Source organism: Furipterus horrens, unplaced genomic scaffold, assembly GCF_987537825.1.
Source record: "Furipterus horrens unplaced genomic scaffold, mFurHor1.1.pri manual_scaffold_8, whole genome shotgun sequence".
Taxonomy (NCBI): domain Eukaryota; kingdom Metazoa; phylum Chordata; class Mammalia; order Chiroptera; family Furipteridae; genus Furipterus; species Furipterus horrens.
Genome location: NW_028327178.1, coordinates 10,915,323 through 10,937,464, shown reverse-complemented (window position 1 = coordinate 10,937,464; position 22,142 = coordinate 10,915,323). Strand labels below are relative to the sequence as shown.

Below are 22,142 nucleotides of genomic sequence, written 5' to 3'. Positions count from 1 at the left end.
CTTGTCCTTTGATAGTCTCGCCCTAAAAAGATAGGAAGTATATTAATCTTACGTGTTCAATTGTGTCATTTGATGACCACCATCCAGTGCAGGCTGCTTTCTCTGCACTTCACCCAGGACGGACTTCCACTTCAAACCCCTGTTGCTACTCAAACAGTTACTTGGCTTGTATTGAAACGGGCAGACTAGGTTCGGGGTAGAGTGGAAAACATGGTATTAGTGACTAATATAATTGTGGAGCAATGTGAATGGAATTATATTAGGAGGACTTCATAATTAAAGTCAAACAAGTTTGTGTTTGGGAGGAGAGAAAGGCTTAGTTTTAATGTTGGTGTCATTTCTGTAGGATAGCGAATATTACAACTCCTTGAAATGGATCCTTGAGAACGATCCCACTGAACTGGACCTCATGTTCTGTATCGATGAAGAAAACTTCGGACAGGTAGGTCCGGCACCCCCAGGAGTTCCTCTCTAACTTGCTTTTGCACAGGCTGCCACACAGCTTTTCCGGACAATTAGAAACCACCACCCAGGAGCTTTCTTCGGTGTTAATCAACGTCTCATTAAATCAGCACCTTATTCTTATGCCAGGGAACAAAGCCTCTCAGTTCCAGCAAAGTTTCAGAGCTCCTAAGGCGTGAACTGGCACCGGCTTCAAACCTAAAGCAAATCTGAACGTAAATGTTTGTTCCTTGGTTTTAGAATTTGGGTACTTCAAAAAATAGTGTGTTTACTGAATGATGGACACACATGACCAGAAGTAGGTGATGTTTGGAGGGCCTTGGGTTTTTTCTCTGCTTAATGGTTCTTTTGCCTTGATGAAATTTGGCTTCTGGGGCTCAGCAGGCTCAGGTTTCTCTACCTTCCTCCTTGCTTTGTGCCCATACTATCATTAAGGCTTGATTCATCAGAAAGGTCAGGGTCAAAGATAAAGTCGTCTGCCTGGAATTTTCATCATCACCCACAAGTTCTGTAGGATGTGTTTGTCTTAAACCTGGCACCTCTGACTCATTGTGCTAACCTGTGATAACAATGTTTCTTGGAAGGCCTTCTCAAGGGCTGCCCAACCCTGGTACCTGTCCTTCCGCAAAAGCACAGAGATATTTCCCAGATCCTAGACCAGGTCCACATGGCCTTGGAATTAATGAGACCATGGAGCTGATTTTAAAGATTGCCTTATGGAAAATGAAATAGATTGCTTCCTGTTGCTTCAAAGGTTCTTAAAAGTTGACTCTGCTATTAGAATATGGATTGAGGGTCTCACGTCACAGGGCTGAGCTCAGTTTTATAGGTGAAGATGGGAAATGAGACCACTGCCCTGTTGGAGTCACAGTCTTAGAGAAAAGAAGCTGATGCTACTAGATACACCGGAATCCATGCCATCTGGGGGCGAAGACTGTTGAGCAGGCAAATGATGACATAGATGCCCGTGCGACTGCTTGTTAATGTGACTGGGCCAGGAAATGATGACTAGTGGGAAACCCTGGCATGGGTAGGACTCAGGGAATCAGTGTTTCCTTCTGGTTTGGTTGGTGGGATTCGCAGACCATCAGGCACCACAGATGAGAGACACCCATGACTTCATTAAAATCTCATTTCGCCTCCCCTGCTTTTTGTTCTATATTATGCTTCATGCCTAAAAGTCTTCACAGACAAAGGCATACTGCTGGCCTCGGTGCGAGTCTTGTCTTGGGGTGGGGGGGAGGGAATTCTTTTCTGCAGCCCCCCAGACCCCCACCCAGAAGTTGTCCCCTCAGGTTACCAGTGGCCTCCCACAGCGACTGTCTTCTGGTTCCTTCCCCCGCTGCATGTGATGCTGACTGCCCCCTCTCCCCTTGAAACGCCCGCGGTCCCAGTGTCTTTGCCCTTCGCTCCTTCTTCCATGGCTCTCCCCACTTTACTTTCCGTCTCCTTAAAGGACACGCTGCTCCTGCGGTGCAGGTGTTCCTCGGCCAGCTGGGGGGCCTCATCCGCACCTGTGGCTCCAACCGCTCTCATCTTTGTGCTGCTCGCAACCAGCCCCTCTCCAGTCCACGCCTTTCTTCCAGCCTCCAACACCCCTGGCCCAACTGTCCTCTGATCCCTTCATTCTCCTGAAAGCCCACAGGTCCCCAAAAGAAAGCCAGTTCCCCCTCCCATCGCCGCACCCACTCTGGTCTAATCTGCGGTACCACCACCCCCTCCACGCCAGCTCGTCTCTTCTCATCACGTCCAGGCTTCCGCGTCCAGCTGGTCGCCCATCCTGTTAATGAGTTCGTGAGTCTCCTCACGAAGTCCTGTCAGCACCGCAGCTCTGCTGGCACCCTGGTTCCTGTGTCCCCCAGTCCCTTCTCCAGTGCCCCCACCTGTATGCTCCATCTGCGAAGGTTCTGAAACGCAGACATGAACATGTCGTTCTTCTCCTTACGCAAAATTCCTCTTCGGCCACCCTGTAACCTTCAGTGCAGAGGAAACCGTTGTAGCGTGGCTTAGGACCCCGCACTGCCCACCTTTAGGCTTGTCTGTTAGATGCAGCCTCCCTGTCTCCTTCCAGCCCCGGGGCGCCTGCACCAGGGTCCCCAGAGACGCTTCCCTGCCTGCTGCATGCCTACACATTGTCATTCCCTCTCCTGCAACTCACCTCACACTGTCCTCTCACTGCCCCTGACCTCCTGTGTTCTGGGAGCCCCTGGAGGTGTCCTGGGCACCCGTGCTCAGCATGTGGCTGGTGCCTGCTCGGTGCCTACTGGGCAGATGAAGGCATGGTGCTCACCTCGCTCTCTTTAATGCGAATGTTACGAGCGACAGAAGCTCCAAGTGTGAGAAGACAGTTTGAGTTGCAATGACAGTGCTGTTCTAAGCTGGACGTCTGTAGGGGTCTTACCTGCCAATTTTCAAAAGGGAACGCGTGGATAATCATCCTGGACCTGTCTTTCTTTCAATTTTAACACATGGAGGGAGGAGTAGAAATAACCAAGGAAGACTTACAATTAATCTTGTGTGTCAAATGCAAAAAATTGGGGGCGGGGTCTCTTTATCCACTTACAAAAAACCACGTAGCTAACTTCACAGTTCACAAGACATTAGCAGTGCCAAAGCAGAGCAGATGAGCTGGGGAACCTTCCTTAGTTACAGTTCAATGAAATGAAAATGTTACAGTAAATGAAAAACCAACATAAGCTATTTGGGTTTTTAAGTAGGCTTCTTATGAAGATTCTATCAGTGTAGTTCATGTTAATTATCGGTTAATATCTCTTCAGTTAATGCTGTAGATTCTTCTGACTTTTGGGTTGAACCCAGTAGAGTAATGCAGTAATCAGAACAGACCCACGAGATGAGCAAGCTAATGACCAGGTGTCCTATTTGTTAAATTACTGCCTTCCCCTTTTAGGGAGCTGACCTGATTAACTGGGAACTAATGTATCTACTTTGCGTTTTAGGAAAAATATTAGAATGAATCAAGCAGCCACACACTGATCGCATCTCCCACATCCGATGGTCTATCCACCCGCCCTGTTCATTTCCGCTCCCAAATACTTCTCACATCTGCCCTTTCTCCCTCTCTGTTCACCAGCAACACCCAAGTCGAAGCTGCCACCTTCTCTCACGGACTGCTAACTGATCTCTTTGTGTCCACCCTGGCCTCCCATAATGGCAGCGTGGTCTTTGCAGAACGTAGCAATGGTCATGACATTTCTCTGCCAGAAACATTCACAGACTCCCACTGCCCTGGAGATAAGACCCAGATCCTTAGTTTTCCCCATGGTGTCCTCCATGAACTGTCTCCCCCCGCCCTGCCCCCCCATGCATCCTGGGTCTGGTCTCAAGTTCCTTCTCACCTCAGGACCTTTGCTCATACCATTCCTTCTTTTGGGAACATACTTTCTCCATCCTCCATTTAGACCCCAGACCACAATACTTAGTGTCTCTCACATCTCCCTGTGGCATATACCATGGGTGACTTAGCATTTATTTATTTGTAAGACTCTGTGTTTAGCATCTGCCTCTCCCTCCAGGCTCGGTGTTGGTGACGTGGCAGCCCTGGGTCTGCCTTTGGCTTGCCATTGTGCATGCGCCACCTGGCAGAGTGCCTGGTATGGAGTAGGCACTCAAAACAGTCATTGAATCAAAAATGTGGGCATCAGAGAGATGCCTGGGCAAGCTTCTCACCTCTCTTGGTCCTCAGCAGACCTGCTGACTGTACAGTGCAGCTTCTTCCAACCCCAAAGGAACCCCACGTCTCTCTTATGCCAAACAATAAAGTAATTTCTTTAGCGGACTGAGGTTAGCATAGATGTAAAGTGGCCGTGCGCATGGCCTTCCTCGGTGCTTTGAGCTGGGGCGTGTTTTTTATTCTTTTCATTTCACGATTAGAGAGATAAGACCACAAAGGGGTGGGAGCCATCACTTCATGTAATGAAACTGCAGCTGTTGCCGTGGTTTTGCGATTTGTTTACTTGCTGGCTGATGAGAACCCGGAGCTGCCAGTTTCTGGGACCCACTAGGAGTGTTTGAAATAGACACGTTAAACAACCGTCATATGCTAAACAGAGAGAATGAACCGTGCGCCCCCGTCCTTGTACCCCCGCACCCACCCCCACACCCACCCACCAGGAAGAGGCCGCTTTAGAGCCAGTGAACATTCTTGTTGCGAGCTCAGCAAGGCAGCACCTGAGCTGGTGGCTTAGGAGAGGCGCTGGGAGTGTGGGCCTTTAAGAAGCTGGGCGGTGCGCAGGGGAGGCAGGCGGGCAGCAGCCCCGGAGACAAAGCCTTCGGGACAGCCAGGCACTAGGGTAAGGCACACGTTCTCAGCTGGGGTGGTATCGCCCGGAGGGGGCAAGTGTCCCGGCCATTACAGTGCTTTGTGGCCCTCCAGAGGGCAGAGCCTATAGCGCAGCGGGACCGTAGAGCTGTGTATTCAGAGTTCATGGGTGAAAAGGGGCAATTGAGCGGGGACTCTACGAAAGCTCTCTAGGGGCAAAAGTGAGAAGAAAAGGCTGAGAAACACTGGGTTGGGGGAAGGGAATGACTGAAAAAACACAACCTGGAAATCAGAGGAGAGAGGGAGGGACAGAGTGAGGTCTTGGCGGGAGCTGGGAAGAACCAGATGCGCAGCCTCCCTGGGTGGCTCTCAGGGGCCAGGTGACCAAGTCGGGAAGGTGGGAGGGGAGGCTGACTCTGTCCTCCCCGTGCAATCACGGGCTCTGACGTCTGCCGGGAGAGTTGGGGGTGCTGAGGAAGGCCTGGCCCGGAGGCCCACCCCACAGGGTTTGGGCAGCACCAGGAAGGGGGGAAGAGGGCCACACCTTACCCTGCCCAAGCCCACCCGGTGCGCCCAGCTTCTCGGCAGGCCCCTCTGCCATGCAGCACAAGGCAGCTCTGAAAGACCCACGTAGCCAGCCATGCACAGGAAAAGCCCGAAGGGAATCTCACCACGATGCTGATGTGATTACCTTTGACTAGGAGAGCTGTGTGTGGTATTTTCCCCCTTTTTCCGCCCCAGAGTTTCTGTGAGAAGAAACATTTTGTGGGTAAAACAGCCGCCCTTCCCTTCCCTCCCCTTCTGCTGGTCATTGCTTAGCGCGCACTGAGAGCCCCGGCGGCCCGAAGCGCAGGGCGGGTCCTGCCTGGACGGCCGCGGCTTTGCTCTCTGGGACCAGGCACCTCTGCCTCTTCCGCCTTGGATCTTGAGCTTCTTTGTTTTCTTAAGTCCCCGTGTTTTGCCTCTTTGAAAGAAATCCCACACATCTTTTTTATGACTATAAAATCCAATTTTCAGAAACAAACTACATTAGGATTTGGATCTCTGTAGCCTCGGTGGACATACCCTGTCTCGTCTGTTAACATAATTAATTTCTTGATAAATAAATAACAGAAGAAAAATATTGCTCTTCTCCATTGTTGCTAATGTATGAAAAATAATTAAAACTCATAAATAACCACAGAATAATTGTCCTTTAATGATAACATCTTGAAACGTGTAACATCTTAATAACTTAAAAACCTCATTAGACACCCTCTTGTACACAAAGCCTGCTTCCTGAAAAAAGATTTCTGAATAAATTTTGCTTATCTTCTTTTTATAGTAAGACTCAGTGATAATACACAACATAACTTCATGATGGTGACTGTTGTTTTCTCTTTGTAATTACAGACATATCAAGTGGATCTGAAGCCCAACGGGTCTGAAATCATGGTTACCAATGAAAACAAAAGGGAATATATTGAGTACGTATGTGGGCATTTCTAACCTTTTATTAAATCGAACAGCATATCATGTTGCCCCCTGCCCTTTAAGAATGCTTCATGCATCTTATGGACATGTTCTCAACAGGATGAGCTCCTCTCTGGCGTGGGCTAGCAGGACGTTGAGTTATGGGGTGGGAGGGTTGACGTGGGCCATGACTTCAGCGAGCTGCCGTGTAAGGGACCAGTGGAGGGAGCAGGGTGGACATTGTTGAGCACTATGACAAAACTTGTAGAATAGGTGGCTATCTAGTCTCCAATTGAGAATGGCAACAACCAGTGGGGTAAAATTAGGACCAACCGAACATAAAATATTTCATCTCTCTCTTGACTTTTCCATAATGTAGTGACATAGCGGAAATGGATAGGAAAATGCAGCACGTGCAAACATAATAAATTGTTTCTGATGTTTGGAATTATCTTAACCCAATCTTAGCCTCAGCTGGCGGAACATCACAATGAACCCTTTGGAAGTCCAGATGTTAAGTAACCCTGGGGCATTTACATGAGGCAGAAGGTCATTCTCGGTTGGGCATGTTAACATTTTCCCTTTGGTATGTGTGTATGGTTCAGGCACACAATTCTGGGGTCTTCCAAGGATTGCCAGGTTGCCCTCGCTAGCCCTGGAGCGGGGACGAGGCCAGGGCAGCCCTGTCTGGTCCCCAGGCCCTGGTTTCTGCTTACCTCGTGGGTTCTGGCCTTGACCCGAGCTCTTGGCTTGCATTGAGTGCTCCTTTACAATAAACTGGGACCCCTCCTCCCTTCCCAACATATAATGCTTGGTCAGGAGAACTGGCCCAGGGTCTTGGCATGTTTTTGCATAATCTACAAAGAAAAGGCTTGGAGTGTTAGAATCTCTGCATAAAGACCCTTTCCCAGCATGGACTGATACGAAGTGAGCTCCTTCCCTACTCACAAGTTAAAAGCTTGCCAAGCTTAATAAAACATCTAGAAGGAAGAGACTTCCCTTCTTACAACTGGCACACGTATTCTGAGCGTGGACGAGCTCAGCAAGCAGACAACTCCCTGGCAGATGCCGTTGTCTTCCTTCGGAAAGTACAGACTTGGAACAGATTTTAAAGCACTGCACCAGGTCGACCAGGGTCAAAACTCTGAGGATTCAGACACTGTGCTGTGTGTTGTACATCATCCCTTGCCGTGGACTCTTTGAGGTTTCAGATTCGGTGGGTGAGGGGCTGGGCAGAGCCTCAGCTCCCTTCGCTGAGAAAGGGACGATAGAAATTTCCACCGGCTCCCCGAAACCTGCATTCCCCTAGGGCACGCAGAAGGCCACTGCGCTGCCAGCTGCCTCTCAGTGGGCCCCAGCGGGCCGAGCAGTTATGTGAGCCTGCTGGTCCCCGAGGGCCACAGTCATGGTGCCACCTCCTCAGGGAGAGCCGTGGATAGCATGACAAGGTCCTTCTGTGGTTTCACGTCAAAACACTCTGGAAGGTCTCTGACGCTGACGCACCTGGCAATAAATTCTGCTACAGCGAGACGTTACCATGGGGAAGACGGGTTTGTTACATAAAGAGGCCCTCCCATTACTCCTCCATTTTTAACTATGCATGTACATCGTTTTGCTGATAAACTACATGGCCTTGTTGAAAATCAGTACAGTGCATCCTAGAGTGAAATGTCATTTGATAAAATACGTGTGCTGGTACTCCCTTTAAAAATGTAGGTACATGTATATGCATAGGTGGGTGTGTAGATACGTGAGTTTGTGTGTAAACACGTATTCTGCATGTATACATATATATTGATACCCTGTGACCTTTTCCCCTCTTCTCCATGAAGTCACATTTATAAAACAACTTAGATAAACTAAGCCTTGCCAGGATCCCTGTGCAGTCCTCAGTGAGATTTTAGCTTTTTACATGTGTTTTAGTTACTCTCGAAAGAATTCATGAACCAACAGTGTACGCTACAGCCCCGGACCCCCGTGTCCCTTTCCTGTTGTAGGGGCTCCTCTCCCCTGTCTGAGGAGACGTGAGCACTCGTGGAGACGCAGGTGCCTAAACGCTGTTCCGTTTTCTCCCGCAGCTTAGTGATCCAGTGGAGGTTTGTGAACAGAGTCCAGAAGCAAATGAACGCCTTCCTGGAGGTAAGCGTGCCCGCGGGAGAGAGGACGGCTTTCCTCCCGGGCGCAGCGCGGTGGGACGGTCACCCACTGGAAGACAGGCACAGGGTGGTGGGGACACGTGCAGAATGGTCGGGATGGCACGGCCCATGCCGCTGACCCGTCTCCAGGACGGGGGGTGTGCAGCCACCGCGGGGCCACCATTTCTTCTTGTGCGATTGGAGTTCTCCTCTTTGCTTCTCATGTTTCAGTATCTGATTTTTCAATGTGCTCTCTGGCCACGTGTGTGATGCATGTATTTCAGGACATCCTGGCTCTCTGCGCTGCATTGTACATGAGCTTTGTGATCCACCTGCCTGCAGCCACCTGTACTCTCAGAGGGCTTGAGAAATAACTCACGTACCCCAACCTTCCAGATGCTGCTTTTTTCCAAAACTTTTATATTGCGATGAGCCTATTTTTATTAGAATTACAACCATGGATACTATCACTAATATATAGATCATTAGTAAAGAATGTAGTTTTCCTGGCTAATTAAAAAAAAAAAATGTTGAGTTTTTCTATAAAATTTTTCTCTTTCAAGGAAAAAGGTGTTAAGGGTGATTTTGTTTTTTGTTTCCTTCCAGGGATTCACGGAACTGCTTCCTATTGATTTGATTAAAATTTTTGATGAAAATGAGCTGGAGGTTTGTATTGTAACATTTTATGTTAAATATATATTTTTAAATTTCTCATAACTCCATAAATGATTTTTTTTAAGATTTACTTATTGATGCTTAGAAAGTGGGGGGAAGAGAGAGACATCAGTTTGCTGTTTCACCCATTTGTGCATTCATTGGTTGATTCTTATTTATGCCCTGACCAGGGGTCGAACCCACAACTTTGGAGTATCGGGACGACATTCTAACCAACTGAGCTACCCAGCCAGGGCTAAATAATATTTTAATATTCTTTGATCCATAATGTCCTGAGGAGTCAGCTTAGGTGAATTCTGCTACATATCCTCTTCAGGTGCTTGTTTGCCAATGGGAAAGCAAGAAAAGAGCAAAGGTAGTCACCTGCAGGTCCCTTGCCCCGGGGAAGACAGTTCTGGGACATGTGGGACAAGGAGAGGCCCACCAAGATGAGTGGGTTCGCGACCTGTGCCCCAGTAAGAAAATTTACTGCCTCTAGTAGAGCCAAGGTGGCAGCACACTGCTCGCAAGGCCTGGCCCCACCCCGTTCACACACACCCCCCAGCAGCCAGATGCAGGTTTGGCCAGGAGGGGAGCCTACTGGGACTGCCGGACAGGTGTCTGAGTGAACTGGCAGCGGTCCGCGTCAGGTAAGGAGGAGCGTCAGGAGGCAGCAGGCACCTCAACATCCAGTAGTTCCAGCTGCTCTTGTCGCATTGGATGAGAGCTAGCCATTTAAAAAGCAAAGGACTCTCACCCCTTTCATGTTGACAGGCAGGCTGGGCCTGTCCACAGGCTGTGGATGGGATTCGGTTAGCCGTCGGTCCAAGCCACATCCAAAGAGGCATTGCTCATAGCCTGGCTTTCTGGTCTTTTATCTGAACGTGGGAAGTAGAAGTAGATGATGTGGGGGAGCTAATGACCTCCCCAGTTTCCCCAACAAGCTTTTGGCAGAGTTAGGCCTGGGGATCCCGTTTTCAGGCGTCTGGCTCAGCGCTCTTCCCTTTTTCCCTGAGTACGTCTGCAGGAACACCCTCTTCATGCATCCACAGGAAACGTCCCTGTGCGAGGGTTAGGTAATCAGAAAAGCCACCCTAGGCTGCCTGCTGAGGCAGAGACCCAGTGACCACGTGAGCTCAGTTCTGCCTCCACGGGGCCACTGGACGGGTGGGTGATTCGCCCTCCACTGGGTGGGTCTGTCTGGGGCAGATGAGTTCTTGCTGTCGTAACTCACTAACTCTTTCACGGGTGGGAGATATTTTCAAATTTTGAGACAAATGACCTCTCAGAAACGGAAATGCCCAGGATAATGAGGAGATCTAAATGGAGTATAAGAAAACCTACGAGTTCTAAGATCAGATTAGAGGGGGAGGGAAGAAGGATGGATCGACCTGGAGCTTTTGTTTCCATTGTGAAATGCTGTGGGCTGTACAGCCTTTAGACTTGGGTCCCCCTTGTTGCCTACGCTGTCCCTGTGACCGACGGTGGCAGGTGAAATTGGGAACACAGACTCCCTGCGTTTGTTTTAATGAGTTAGTTGGGCTACCTGGCTTGGCACAAGTCAACCCGCTGGCCCTGAGGAAAGCCATCTTCCGAGTGATTTCTCCAGCGTTCCCATCGTGCCCCATTGACATGGGTTTCTCTCCTGTCTAGCTGCTGATGTGTGGCCTCGGTGACGTGGATGTGAACGACTGGAGACAGCATACTATCTACAAGAACGGCTACTGCCCCAACCATCCTGTCATCCAGTGGTTCTGGAAGGTAAGGCAGGGGACCCCCGCCCTGCTCCTCTGCCTGGGGCAGGCCCTGCGGTCCGGCTTTAGCCCGGCTGCTGGCCATTGGGGCTCTGCTGGTACGTGGGCAGCTGGCAGAGAGAAGAGGCAAACTTGAGCTGAAAGCGGCCCTTGTATAACTCCAGGGGACGGCTGTCCTTCCTTAATCACCGGATTAAAGTGGCTTCTGTTTGAGGGACCCTTTGAGTAGGGTGATTCTGAAAGGGAGGTAACCGGGTTCAAGAATTAAAATGAGTCCTCCAAAGTGTAAATAAGAATCGGGAGGCTTCTCAGGGCGAAAACAAGCTTAGGGCCTGACTTTTCCAAGATGCTATTTTCGGTTAAAAAATCATTTTCCCAATTTTGTTGTTGTTGTTGTTGTTGTTAATTCCAACACACATTTTGATCTTTTTTATCTTTCAGTGAAAGATGGCTACAAGCGAGATCTGAGTTACGACTTAGAGACTGTATTTGCATTCTGTTTAGCTTAGGAGGGAAGTGGTGTGAGAATGAATGAATGCCTCTGGGAGACAGTGAACTGACTAACAGAACGAGTCCAGGAAAAAAACTTGATTATTTGCTTTACAAAAAACAGAAATCATTTCACTTGTTTTAATTTCTAATGTCTATTTTTAATACTAGTTCAAGTGCCAGCAGAAATAGAGATGAAAAGAAAAGAGCCGAATCTTTAAATCCTAGTCCAAGTCTCGCTCAGTTTTGATTTTGGATATTTTTTTTATAGCCATTCAAGTAACATTATCGGTAAAGCCAATTCCACTCTTGTAAAAACTCAGATATGTAAGAGACACAGGTTATTTTCCAGGCCTGTCCTTGCCTCTGTTTTTCTTTCTTTTTATACAGTGTCATTTTTTGAGAATCTGTCTACAGTCTGAAATCGCACCTCATAACCTGGGCTCCCCTGGTGCTGACACTTCTCAAACCCGGGGTGTTTGTAACGGGCTTTTGGGGGAACTGGCAGTCTCACACACAGAACCTTGATCTCTGTGCCATCAAAGAGTTTGCTTTCGTTATCATTTATTTTGACTTATTGCCGAAGAAGAAAGAGACATTGTGATCCCTCGCTCTCTTAAGACAAAGAGGCCAGTATTGTGGTGACCATTAAAAAAAATAAAAATACAGAAAGGACCGTTTTCAGAGTCAACTGTCTAGGCCAGTGGTTCTCAACCTTCCTAGTGCCGCGACCCTTTAATACAGTTCCTCATGTGGTGGTGACCCCCAACCATAAAGTTATTTTCGTTGCTACTTCATAACTGTAATTTTGCTGTTGTTATGAATTGTAATGTAAATATCTGATATGCAGGATGTATTTTCATTGTTACAAATTGAACATAATTAAAGCATAGTGATTCATCACAAAAACAATATGTAATTATATATGTGCTTTCCGATGGTCTTAGGCGACCCCTGTGAAAGGGTCATTCGACCCCCAAAGGGGTCGCAACCCACAGGTTGAGAACTGCTGGTCTAGGCCTTATGTTGCCATGTAAATAAGGTTTGGTTTGCCCATCTGCATTACATCAGCGTGCGTGTGCCCAGTGGCATGTGGGAATACGGTGACCTCTGCCTCTGTTCATAGGCTGTGCTGCTGATGGACGCCGAGAAGCGTATCCGGTTACTGCAGTTTGTCACGGGGACATCCCGCGTACCTATGAATGGATTTGCTGAACTTTATGGTGAGCAGGATACAGTCTTTCTCTCTCTTTTTGGGGGGTTGGGGAGAGAAGGGGAGTAGGAGGGTTGGTCTATCTTTAAAAATTAGATTTTGCAGAATCATCCATGGGATTATAAACTGAACATTTCAAGGATTCCTCACCTCCAGGAAGCAGAATTCTTCAGTGCTTATATTATAGCTGTTGGTTTTTTTTTAATCATCCTTTCTGCTTTGCATATTAAAGGTCACGTTTCACCCCTGCCACCACGTAGATTTAAATTTAACCTCCCAAGGTTCGGCTGACAGGCTGTAGCAGCCTGCACTTCCGTATGCGGTGGTGTCTGTTAACCTTGGCTCGGTTCCCTTCTGAAGGTGATGCAGAGTCTGTGCCGTGAGGCTGTGTAAACCTCAGAGGCCTCCTTCCCCCAGCTAAATAGCCCACATTACACTGCAGCCCCAGACGGCATCTGACGTCACACACTTACCGCGAGCGCTGTGTTAGCATTCACGTTTCTCCTTTCTGTCTAGGTTCCAATGGTCCTCAGCTGTTTACAATAGAGCAATGGGGGAGTCCCGACAAACTGCCCAGAGCTCACACATGGTGAGTGACAAACCTGCACCCTTGTCCCCAAACCGTGTACTAAATACCTAACAGTGTATACTGCTGGGCAGGAGGCTGCTGAATGCTGCATTCCTGCCTGTAAGGGGCTTAGTCTGAAATGTCAGTGTTGCAGATGAAAAGGTAAACTACTGTGATGCTCACAAGGCTCAAACCAAGCTCTGAATGGACCCGGTGTGTCTGGCACATACAGGGTTAAGCCCTCCGTGCTGTGGGGACTCCTTCCTCCCAGCCCCATTCTTCCCTAATTACTCCAGGAAGCAGAGGTTTTACTAACAGTCACCATGCCTGGGCATGACAGCTCCCAAACTGGAAACAGATTGCGTTTTACTCTACCTTTAAATTAGCTTTTTAGAACTTGGGATAAAATTCCCTATAGAAACGTTGTTTTGAAAAGGGTTTCCAAGGCCCACAGTAACCCTCAAGTCTCTGGAATTTGGTACTTACATGACGGTGGCCAGAGGAGGGTGAGCCGTCGGACCCACAGCCACGGCCCAGGGGACGGGGCGGGGGGAGCGTGGCGGCCTCCAGGACACGGGGCAGGGACGTGGGTCTCTGGTCCCTCTGCAGCTACATAAAACAGGCACAAGGGTGAACCTGCCCGCTCTCGGCAAGCGCTTGTTAATCTGAGCAGCGATGCCCCCTGCGCTGGTTTTCCCCGTAGGCTTGTATTTCTTGCTCTTAGGACGTGAGCGGAAGTGGGCCGGCAAGCAACCGCCCGCGAGGGGAACAGAGTGCAGCTGGGAGAACGTTCTCATGGACGGGTGTTGGTAAAAAATTAACCGTGAGGCCTTTTTCACTTCTGCTTGAGTCCCTGGCTGGCAAGAAAGAGTCTCCTATTTATATTGTAGCAGCGTGGGACTGAATGGGATGCACATATGATCATGGCCTCTTAGCCCCTTGAAAGGAAGCTGACAGTTGGGAGGCCTCCAAAGCAGCCACTGTCCACGCTTCTCTGCCTTCATTCTAGGTGGAGAATGTTTTGGTAGTTCGGAGCTTTCATTCCAAACTATACCAGAGTCGGGTGTCATTTTCTGGGTGACAGTAGCCCTTGTCGGAAAGGCAGCCTGCGCTGCGCAGAGCCCAGGACTGGAGGTTGAAGGAAAACGCCCCAATTCATAGTCCAGTGAGGAGCGATAGGAGGAAGAGCACGCTCTCAGGCACGGCCCTTGTTCATGGGCCAGGCACTCGAACCTGGCGGGCAGCCCTGTGCTGTATGGTTGTCGTGGCCACGGGCCACAAGCAGGCCCGCCCAGGTCACATGGGTCATAGATCCCAGGCACCAGGATGTGCACTCAGGTCTGCCAGAATCAGGATCTACATCCAGACACGACACTCATCTACGGCGTCTGTCAACACAGCCCACTTTCTTTTCGATCTGTCCAAAGGGAGCCGAATCATTGCGTGTTCAGCCCGTTCCCCTCTGTGATGCTGTGGACGGAGACCTTCCTGTTGTACCTTCCTGCTGTTCCAGCGTCCACATGCTTCTGCCACAACTACAACACGGTGCTGCCCAGACAGGCCCTCTGAGGGCAACGGTTCCCAACCATGTCTGCACATCGAAACCACCTAGGAAGTCTTAAAATACATCCTGATCCCACCCCCAGAGATTTGGAAGTCATTGGTCTGGCGCGCGGCCTGGGCCGTGGGATGTTCCGAGCTCCCCAGGCGGGTCTGGAGGACCCTGAGGGTTTAAACGCCCTGCCATCCCTTAGGGAGGACGAAGGCAGCCCAGCGAGCTCCTTCCGGAGCCTCTTCTCAGCATGTCCCAGAAATAAAGCAACCGAAGAGGCTTCCCAATGATGGTTTCCCCAGAGTCCCAGAATAACTGCCACCTGCCCAGGAGGAGAGCTAGCTGCAAGCCACCCCGGCTGGCAGAGCAGGACTTGCTCTGTTGTCCCTGCTGGTGGCTGCGTCCCAGCCTGGCCCCGGATCTGACTCTCCCGTAGGAAACGAGCCTGGCCGCCTGCTTATAGCAGCCGTTCCACAGTCTCATTAAGTCACATGGATGTTTAGTGTCTTCCATGTTTCAGGGAAAGTGTAAAACACACCGATAACCTTCCAGTGCAAACCTCATTTACCGGGAGAGCAAAGGCTGGTAGGTCTGCTTCTCTCTGGTACTTTGCGTAAATCTCTCAGATGTAATCACTGGTGTCCGATATTGAAAGGGCCTCAGTTCATTGTCCTGTCAAAGGTCACTGCTTGGATATTTAAAAATTATACTTTCCTAAGAGCCGCAGACCTCCTGGCTCTTTGTTGTTGACTAAACATCATTTCCTGTGGCCCACACACCTCCACATGAAGACACTGAAGCCCGCTGGGGATAATGAGGTCACACAGTTAGTGAGGGGCAGGCCAGAGACTGACCGCCGCCCCTGCCCTCAGAGCTCATGGTAACTGACCCTTAGTAAGTGTGTTCCTGGCTCTGTCCTGAGCGCTTTATGTGTATTAGCTCCTATCATCGCAGCAATTATAAGAAGTGGGTCATATTACAGGGAAAACGTGATCACAGACCCTCGAAAATGCATCTCTAGACCCCATAGGGATTGCAGGCTCTGGACTGAAATACCAACTTAAAATTAAACCTACAGCCACCGTCTGTGAACGGCTCTTCTAAGTGCAATCTGCACAGGTGGCGTTCCATCTTTACAGCTGGTGTCAACAATAAAAATAAAAAAATGAAACCAAATGTTAAAAACACTTCTTTTAGACTTCTGTTTTAGAATTCCGGGGTTTCTGAGGACTCCACTTTGAGAAGCGGTGTTGCTCTCTGCTATGCCTTTTAATGGTTAGTGACTGTTAAAAGCTCAGTGTGTGTTATTAGACATTCTAGGGGTTGTTAAAGGACCACCGTGGATGCGTGTCTGTTTCTTGCGGCTGCAGATAGTCATTAGCTTTTCTGACTTGGAGCCATACGTCAGTGCTGGGAGTGCTGAGACAGCAGGCAGGGGTTAGAGCTGGGCTTTGGAGCCAGCAGTAGGACTGAGCTCCAGCTCATGCTTACTGTGCGACCTTGGGCAAGTTGCCTAACCTCTCTGTGCCTCAAGTAGGGTTGAAGCATTGCCTACCTGAGAGGGTGATTGCCAGGAGTCACTGGGGTAATAAATGAAAAGGACTACGCACTGCTGACGGCACAGGGTAAAAACTCCCTGAGCATTCGCTCTTATTAAATCATCTTTAGCTGTGGCGAGGCTGTGTGGCTGTTTCCATGACAGGTGGCCATCAACAATCCACCCCCACAGGCATGACTCCTGTGACTGGGGGAGCCAACTCCTTGTGTCCCCTATGGGCCCCCAGGGAATGGTGAGTGAATGGTAACCATGGCCACCATCTCTGGGCACTTGCCGTGTGCCAGGACACTTTCCATATGTTCTGATTTGACCCTTACAGCACCTTGCAAGCAGTTTCCTCATTTCGCAGATGAACAGGCAGACTCAGAGAGGGTGGGGACTTGCCCAACACAGCAGGCAAGTAACCAAGCCAGAATTTGAACTTGGTCTCTTAGACGAGTTGGCTTCAAAGCCTCGCTGCCACCAGGGTCATTTGTCACACCCCAGGCGGCGCCTGTGGGTAAGTAGAAGCTCTTGAATAATGCAGCTTTTCACGCCACACGCCTGTTACTTGCCTGACGTTAGCTGATGGAGGGAGCTGAGCACCGGTTCTGGAGCCACAGAGAGCCCGGATCTAGTCTTGAGTCTACCGTGTGGCCAGGGGCGAGGGCTCGGGCACAGAGACTTGACCTCTGTGCTTCAGGACCCTCATCTGCAGAACAGAGAAAGCATGACCCGCCTCATAGGCCTGGAAACCACGTGAGTCCCTATGTGGAAAAGCTCTTGGCTCAGGGCCTGATGCAGAATGAGCGAGAGCATTAGGAAATGGCCTGCCTCCGTTCATCCGGAACGCCCAGTGCATGAATTCTTCTGTGTTTCTAGGGTTTTGAAATCTTGGAGTGTGTTTGTTCCCTGCCTTTGGTGTCTCCCTCCCCAGCAGGGTTTGTCCAGTAGCCTCTATAGCTGGAGGAGAGAGGTTTCATGGACTATTAGAAAATTCTTTTCTCTCTTCTGTAGGTTACATAGCCTATTCGGTGTGGACAGTTTCATCACCAGAACTTATGTTTTGATCATCAGAATTGACATTTGGATAATCAGAATTTAGTTAAGATATTTACATACTCTCGCTCCACCACCAAGCACCCCCTTAGTCAAATCTCGGAAATGCTGTTACAACTAACGGGGAATGATGATGGCTTTTCACCTACGCTTTTGTTCCCATTGCAGCTTTAATCGCCTTGACTTACCTCCGTATGAAACCTTCGAAGATTTACGCGAGAAACTTCTCATGGCTGTGGAAAATGCTCAAGGATTTGAGGGGGTGGATTAAGTGGCCCCCGCCTCGGGGGGCGGATCGTCGAGCAAGTCCCGCTTGCACTTTTGCGTTTCCCGCACGGACTTTGCAGAGACGGTGGCAGAGAGCATTGCACAGCGCGGCGCCTGGAGCAGAGCCTCGCCCACGCCTTGCCCAAGTTCAGACGTGGGAACCCAGTCCCAGGTCCCGTTTCTGCATTCTCCACCGCCAATTGTCAACTGGTTGATGTGTACACGTAACTACATTTCAGGAGGACTTACTCTATTTATGTTGTGCCTCTGTAGGCAGAGCCCTTAATAAACATTTTACATACTTTATAATGACCATGAATGGAATCAGTCACTCTCCAGGTATAGTATTACAACTCATGTTTACTTTTTGAGAATGATTTAGACCGATTTTCCAACTTCATTTCCCTACAGTTAAGGAAGTCTCGTGTACTTGGAAAAGCGAGCATTAATTTTTTTTTTTTTTTTTTTTGTATTTGAATTTCATACCAGGTTTAATGTCCGTGACATTTTTATTTTTGAAGTACTTTGACACCCCTACCCTCAACTTTATTAAGACTTGGAAGACTGGTTTTTGTCCAGAAACCTTCTTACAAGTACTTTGAGAGCATTTAAAATATAACATTAGGCATAATGATCATTTTTTTCCATATTCAGAATGAAAACAAACTGGATATTAGGGTTTTGGGGTTTTTTTTGTTTTTTGTTTTTGTACAAATTTAGCATAATAGCTACAGGCTGGGAGACTTGTACCATAGCATGACAATTTCATGTTAACTTGAAGGAATCACATCATTACTCCTTAGAAGTACTCACGTGTGCTCCAACACGTGTGAGACAGGGTTGAACAATCATTTCTCATCAGAGAAATTACTTAACCCTTCCTGATGCTGTACAGTCCCCCATTTATTATGTTTTCCTCTTTGCTGTTCATAGTAGAGACATTTATTTGAATGAAACTCGACACTGCTTGATTTGAAACCGTGGAAACCAGATCTGTTGAGTCTCCTGTTTGTACATGTTTGCTCGTAGTAGCTGAATAACCAATGTCTGTTCTAACTGCACCAGTTCCGAAGGCACTTTACGGACGACCTGGAGGTCACACCGGGTTTGGTTTATGTTTTGTTTCTTACCACGGACATTCAATGTGATGATCAGTTCTCTCCCTGTACACATCATTCCTGTGCAACATCTGTCAATAGCGCATCTGGCTGCCGGGGTATAAAACCTGACTGTAGAGCTGAGCCGACAGACTCTCCTCACCGATCGTTTTGTGACTTCTGCTCAAAGATGAATTTAAAATGCCCTGATCTGTCCGTTTTGCTCCCTGTGACGTGCTGCATGCTTCCTTCCGTACTGGGTGCTGTCCAATGGTGTCTGTGGTGTCTGGATGAAGAATGAGTGGGGTGACTCAGTGTGACCCTCTGCATTCAGGCTGTTCCACTGGGCGGGGGTGGGGGGCGGAGGATGCATGCTCCCCTTCATGTTCTGCAGAATTCTGTCATGTTTGGAGGCCACCTGAAGCAGTGCGGGGCTCAGCCCTCCTGTCCTTGTTAACCTGCGTTGTTCTAGACCCTGTCCTGGCAGTCAGAGGACACTAGAGATTTGAACTCTTGCCCGTCATGAATAAGACAAAAAAATGATGGTTGTAAGGCCTCTATTTGTTATGTAAGAAGGACCTTTTGGTGCAAGAAATTCCGTGTGATGGCTTGTGAGAAGCTGTGAATGTTCATGGTTGTAAATGAGTTATCTAAAGTCCGTGGTGTCTGAAACAAGGTGACTTTCCACAGAGCTGAGGACTGGCTCCCTTTTCATGTTGATTTTAAAATATCAAATAGTGATCAGAAAAGTTAGATGCTGGAAAATCAGGGAAAAAAGTGTTGCTCGTCATTTTTATCTGTTGGTGGGATTTTTTTTCCCCCCTTCAGTCATAACAAATATGACATTTGTTATACTGACCCCTCTGCAGCCCCTCCTAGCCCAGGGTCAGGCCCGTGCCAGAGCCTGGGTGAGCAGTGTGCAGGGTGGGTTCTGGGAGTGACCACGTGGGACAGGAGGAACAAGCTGGCGATTCTGGTCTGAGGACTGGGGCTCTGCTGCCGTTTTTAAACGGTGTTTTCAAAATCAGAATATTTGTTAAATGCAGATTAGACCAAGTATTGAAAATACGAAAGGAAAATCATTCTAAGATCGTTTCTACACCAGGAGCAGACACCCCTAGGAATGCTTGAAAGGCAGGGGTTATGAACAACAGCTCAGTGCATCTATCCCTTAATATCTGATTTTAATAACAGCTAAATAGTGCTGGGTTTGGGATTCACTTTTGTTTGTTTTTAATCTAAATAAGGTTCCCTGTTTCTCAGCCATTCTCAGTGTTCCATTCATGGTTGAAAATCGTCCCATATCTTTTCTCCAAGTCTTGATGCACACTCTCCATCATTTCAAGACATAATGACAGATGGCAATAAAGAAAATGTGTCGTGTGACCTGCCGAATGGTGGGTCATTTCTTGGGCCCCGGACAGTTCTGATCAGCGGGCTGGAGTGAACGGCAGCGTCGCTCTTTCTAGTTGTCCTTAGTAGTGACGCAACTCTGAAGTCCAGGGTCTCTACAGCCTCTGTTTTCTTAGAGTGACTTGAATCCAGGCTGGTTTGTTGTTGTTTTGTTCCCGGAAGAAGGTATAGTGATTATGAGCCAATTTGCCATGAGGTTAGGAAGTAAGTTCCAGAGTTTTCATACTGCATGTTGGAAGTCTTCGAGCATCTCCACCGTCCTGGAGAGTTCTCGTCCTGCCTCTTGTTGGCCGGCAGAGCAATTTGGAAAGTCTGCACAGTGGGACTCGCTTCAGATGGTGCCCTGCCGTCCCACCTGCTGCCTTGGGGACAGGAAACAGGGAGGTGTTGGTCTGTTGGAAAGTTATATTCAGCTCCAGGGCCCTTTTTTCTTGTTCCCAAAACATTTCCCATTATTTACCCTTCTGGAGCCAGGCCACTCCCAGATCACAAGAACGTAAGATGCCCCTTTGATTGCTGTTCCCATGGCGCTTCGGCAGCTGACATTAGATGTTCCCTAAGGTCAGGTGGCCGGTGCTAGATAGTGACCTGACATGGGTTATTCCTCCCACATAAGGAGGCAGGGACAGATTCTGAGAAATGGTTTGCAAAACATTGGAAACACTTTGTACTTCTCACATTGTTAAAATAGACAACATGTACCATTGCTGTTTGATCTTGCCAGATCTAAATTGGCTCTCTTGAAAGCCAAGTTCATATGCAGCAAATTACTAATTGTTCTAACAGCTCCTAATTGTTGAATACTTGCCTAGTATCTTCCTAAGTTTGTCTCTCACCTCTGAAGTTTTAAAATCTATGAAAAGAGCCTGAGTCAATGAATTCTCGATCTCCTACCTACTATGCTGGCTGTCCTTTCTTTGCCTCTTTCCTGCTCACCCTGCGTCCACACCCCTGTACTGATAGGCAGGGGAGGGGAATTGCTGTCTGGTGTCATTTTCTGCCTTGCCAGTAGGAGGTGCTGCTGTGCAGGGTAACTGCCTGGTCTGCTTCCTTCCTGACCCCTAGGAGTTCACTACCTCTGTCTCATTCAGGCTTTGGGGTACATCCTGATAAGTCAAAACTGCCAATTTCAGGTCTGAGATGTGTTTTTTAAAATCCTTATAAACTCCACTTTGTACCTTAGATTTTAAAACTGGGAAGGAAATGTGATATACTTTGGACCACTTTTTTTAATTTATCTAAGCCTTAATGAACTGTGTATATAACTTGCATATATGCACACACACACATACACACACCAGAGTGTTTCCAGTGTGTCAGAGAAAATGCCGTAGCATTAGGACGTGAGCTTGTGTACTGTTTTCTAGAAAAGGAGAGCTTTCTGTTTGTGTGAACGTTTCCGAGAGAACCTCTCATTAGACATCTGTCCATCGTTAAAGGTGTTACGTGCAAAGCAACGCATGTTTAAAATGCTTGTCTCTTTATTGGTTAGTCTGTTTGTAAGGAGTAACAATAGGAATATAATGACACTGGCCACAGCCCTCTGTGAAGCACATTCTCAACCTTGTATCAATGCATCGAAAGCCTTTCTCGTGACCATAACCCTGTGTCTGCAGACACCTGTGTCGCTGTAGAAGCCAGTTTGCAGCCCCTGTGGAGACTGACTTCACGCAGGTTGTCACAGGTTCCTTCGTGTAATAACTTTGCGTAACCTTGTGCTTCCTCTGCTACTATGTATGTGAAATATATATACATATATACGTACATATGCTGTCCAAATATATATGTATATATTTGTATAGCATTTTTACACCTTTCTTGAGCAACCTGGTTTCGAAAGGGAGTGAGAGCTTAGTCCTGTCTACAGTTTTCTCCAAGCGGTATCCTGAGAATTCTGACCCTTGGAGCCTGAGTGAGCCCCTGGAAGATGGTGTTAATATGCTGTCATTTCTTAATTCAGGATCAATTATCAAATGAAATATGAAAAAACACAGTGACTTTAAGGGGAAAAGAGTTTCAAGCATTCCAAATGAATTCTTAATGTTTCATAACTTTTTCTTATAAACCCCCCCAATACAAAGCCAAGTACTATTTGATACAGTGATTAAAAACCAAACTACTTTGAATTTTTTAAAATGACCACCTACAGACAATGCTCATTTTCACAATCTGAAGTAGCTTTAAAATATGGTTAAATTTCATACACACCAG

At 48.1% G+C, this 22,142-nt stretch overlaps 1 protein-coding gene across 12 annotated transcripts in view; it reads left to right on the top strand.

Moving 5' to 3' along the window:
- The window catches only part of NEDD4L (NEDD4 like E3 ubiquitin protein ligase), a 307,610-nt gene extending 289,880 nt beyond the window's left edge, over positions 1 to 17,730 (top strand). For all 12 annotated transcript variants that reach the window (XM_090285449.1, XM_090285450.1, XM_090285451.1 and 9 more), the window contains 8 exons: positions 347 to 442; positions 6,134 to 6,207; positions 8,272 to 8,332; positions 8,935 to 8,994; positions 10,636 to 10,743; positions 12,352 to 12,448; positions 12,955 to 13,027; positions 17,323 to 17,730. In XM_090285449.1, the coding sequence (XP_090141575.1) occupies positions 347 to 442; positions 6,134 to 6,207; positions 8,272 to 8,332; positions 8,935 to 8,994; positions 10,636 to 10,743; positions 12,352 to 12,448; positions 12,955 to 13,027; positions 17,323 to 17,425 (672 nt within the window). In that variant the 3' untranslated portion in view covers positions 17,426 to 17,730. The remainder of the gene's footprint in view (positions 1 to 346; positions 443 to 6,133; positions 6,208 to 8,271; positions 8,333 to 8,934; positions 8,995 to 10,635; positions 10,744 to 12,351; positions 12,449 to 12,954; positions 13,028 to 17,322) is intronic.
- Positions 17,731 to 22,142: the final 4,412 nt, after the last annotated feature.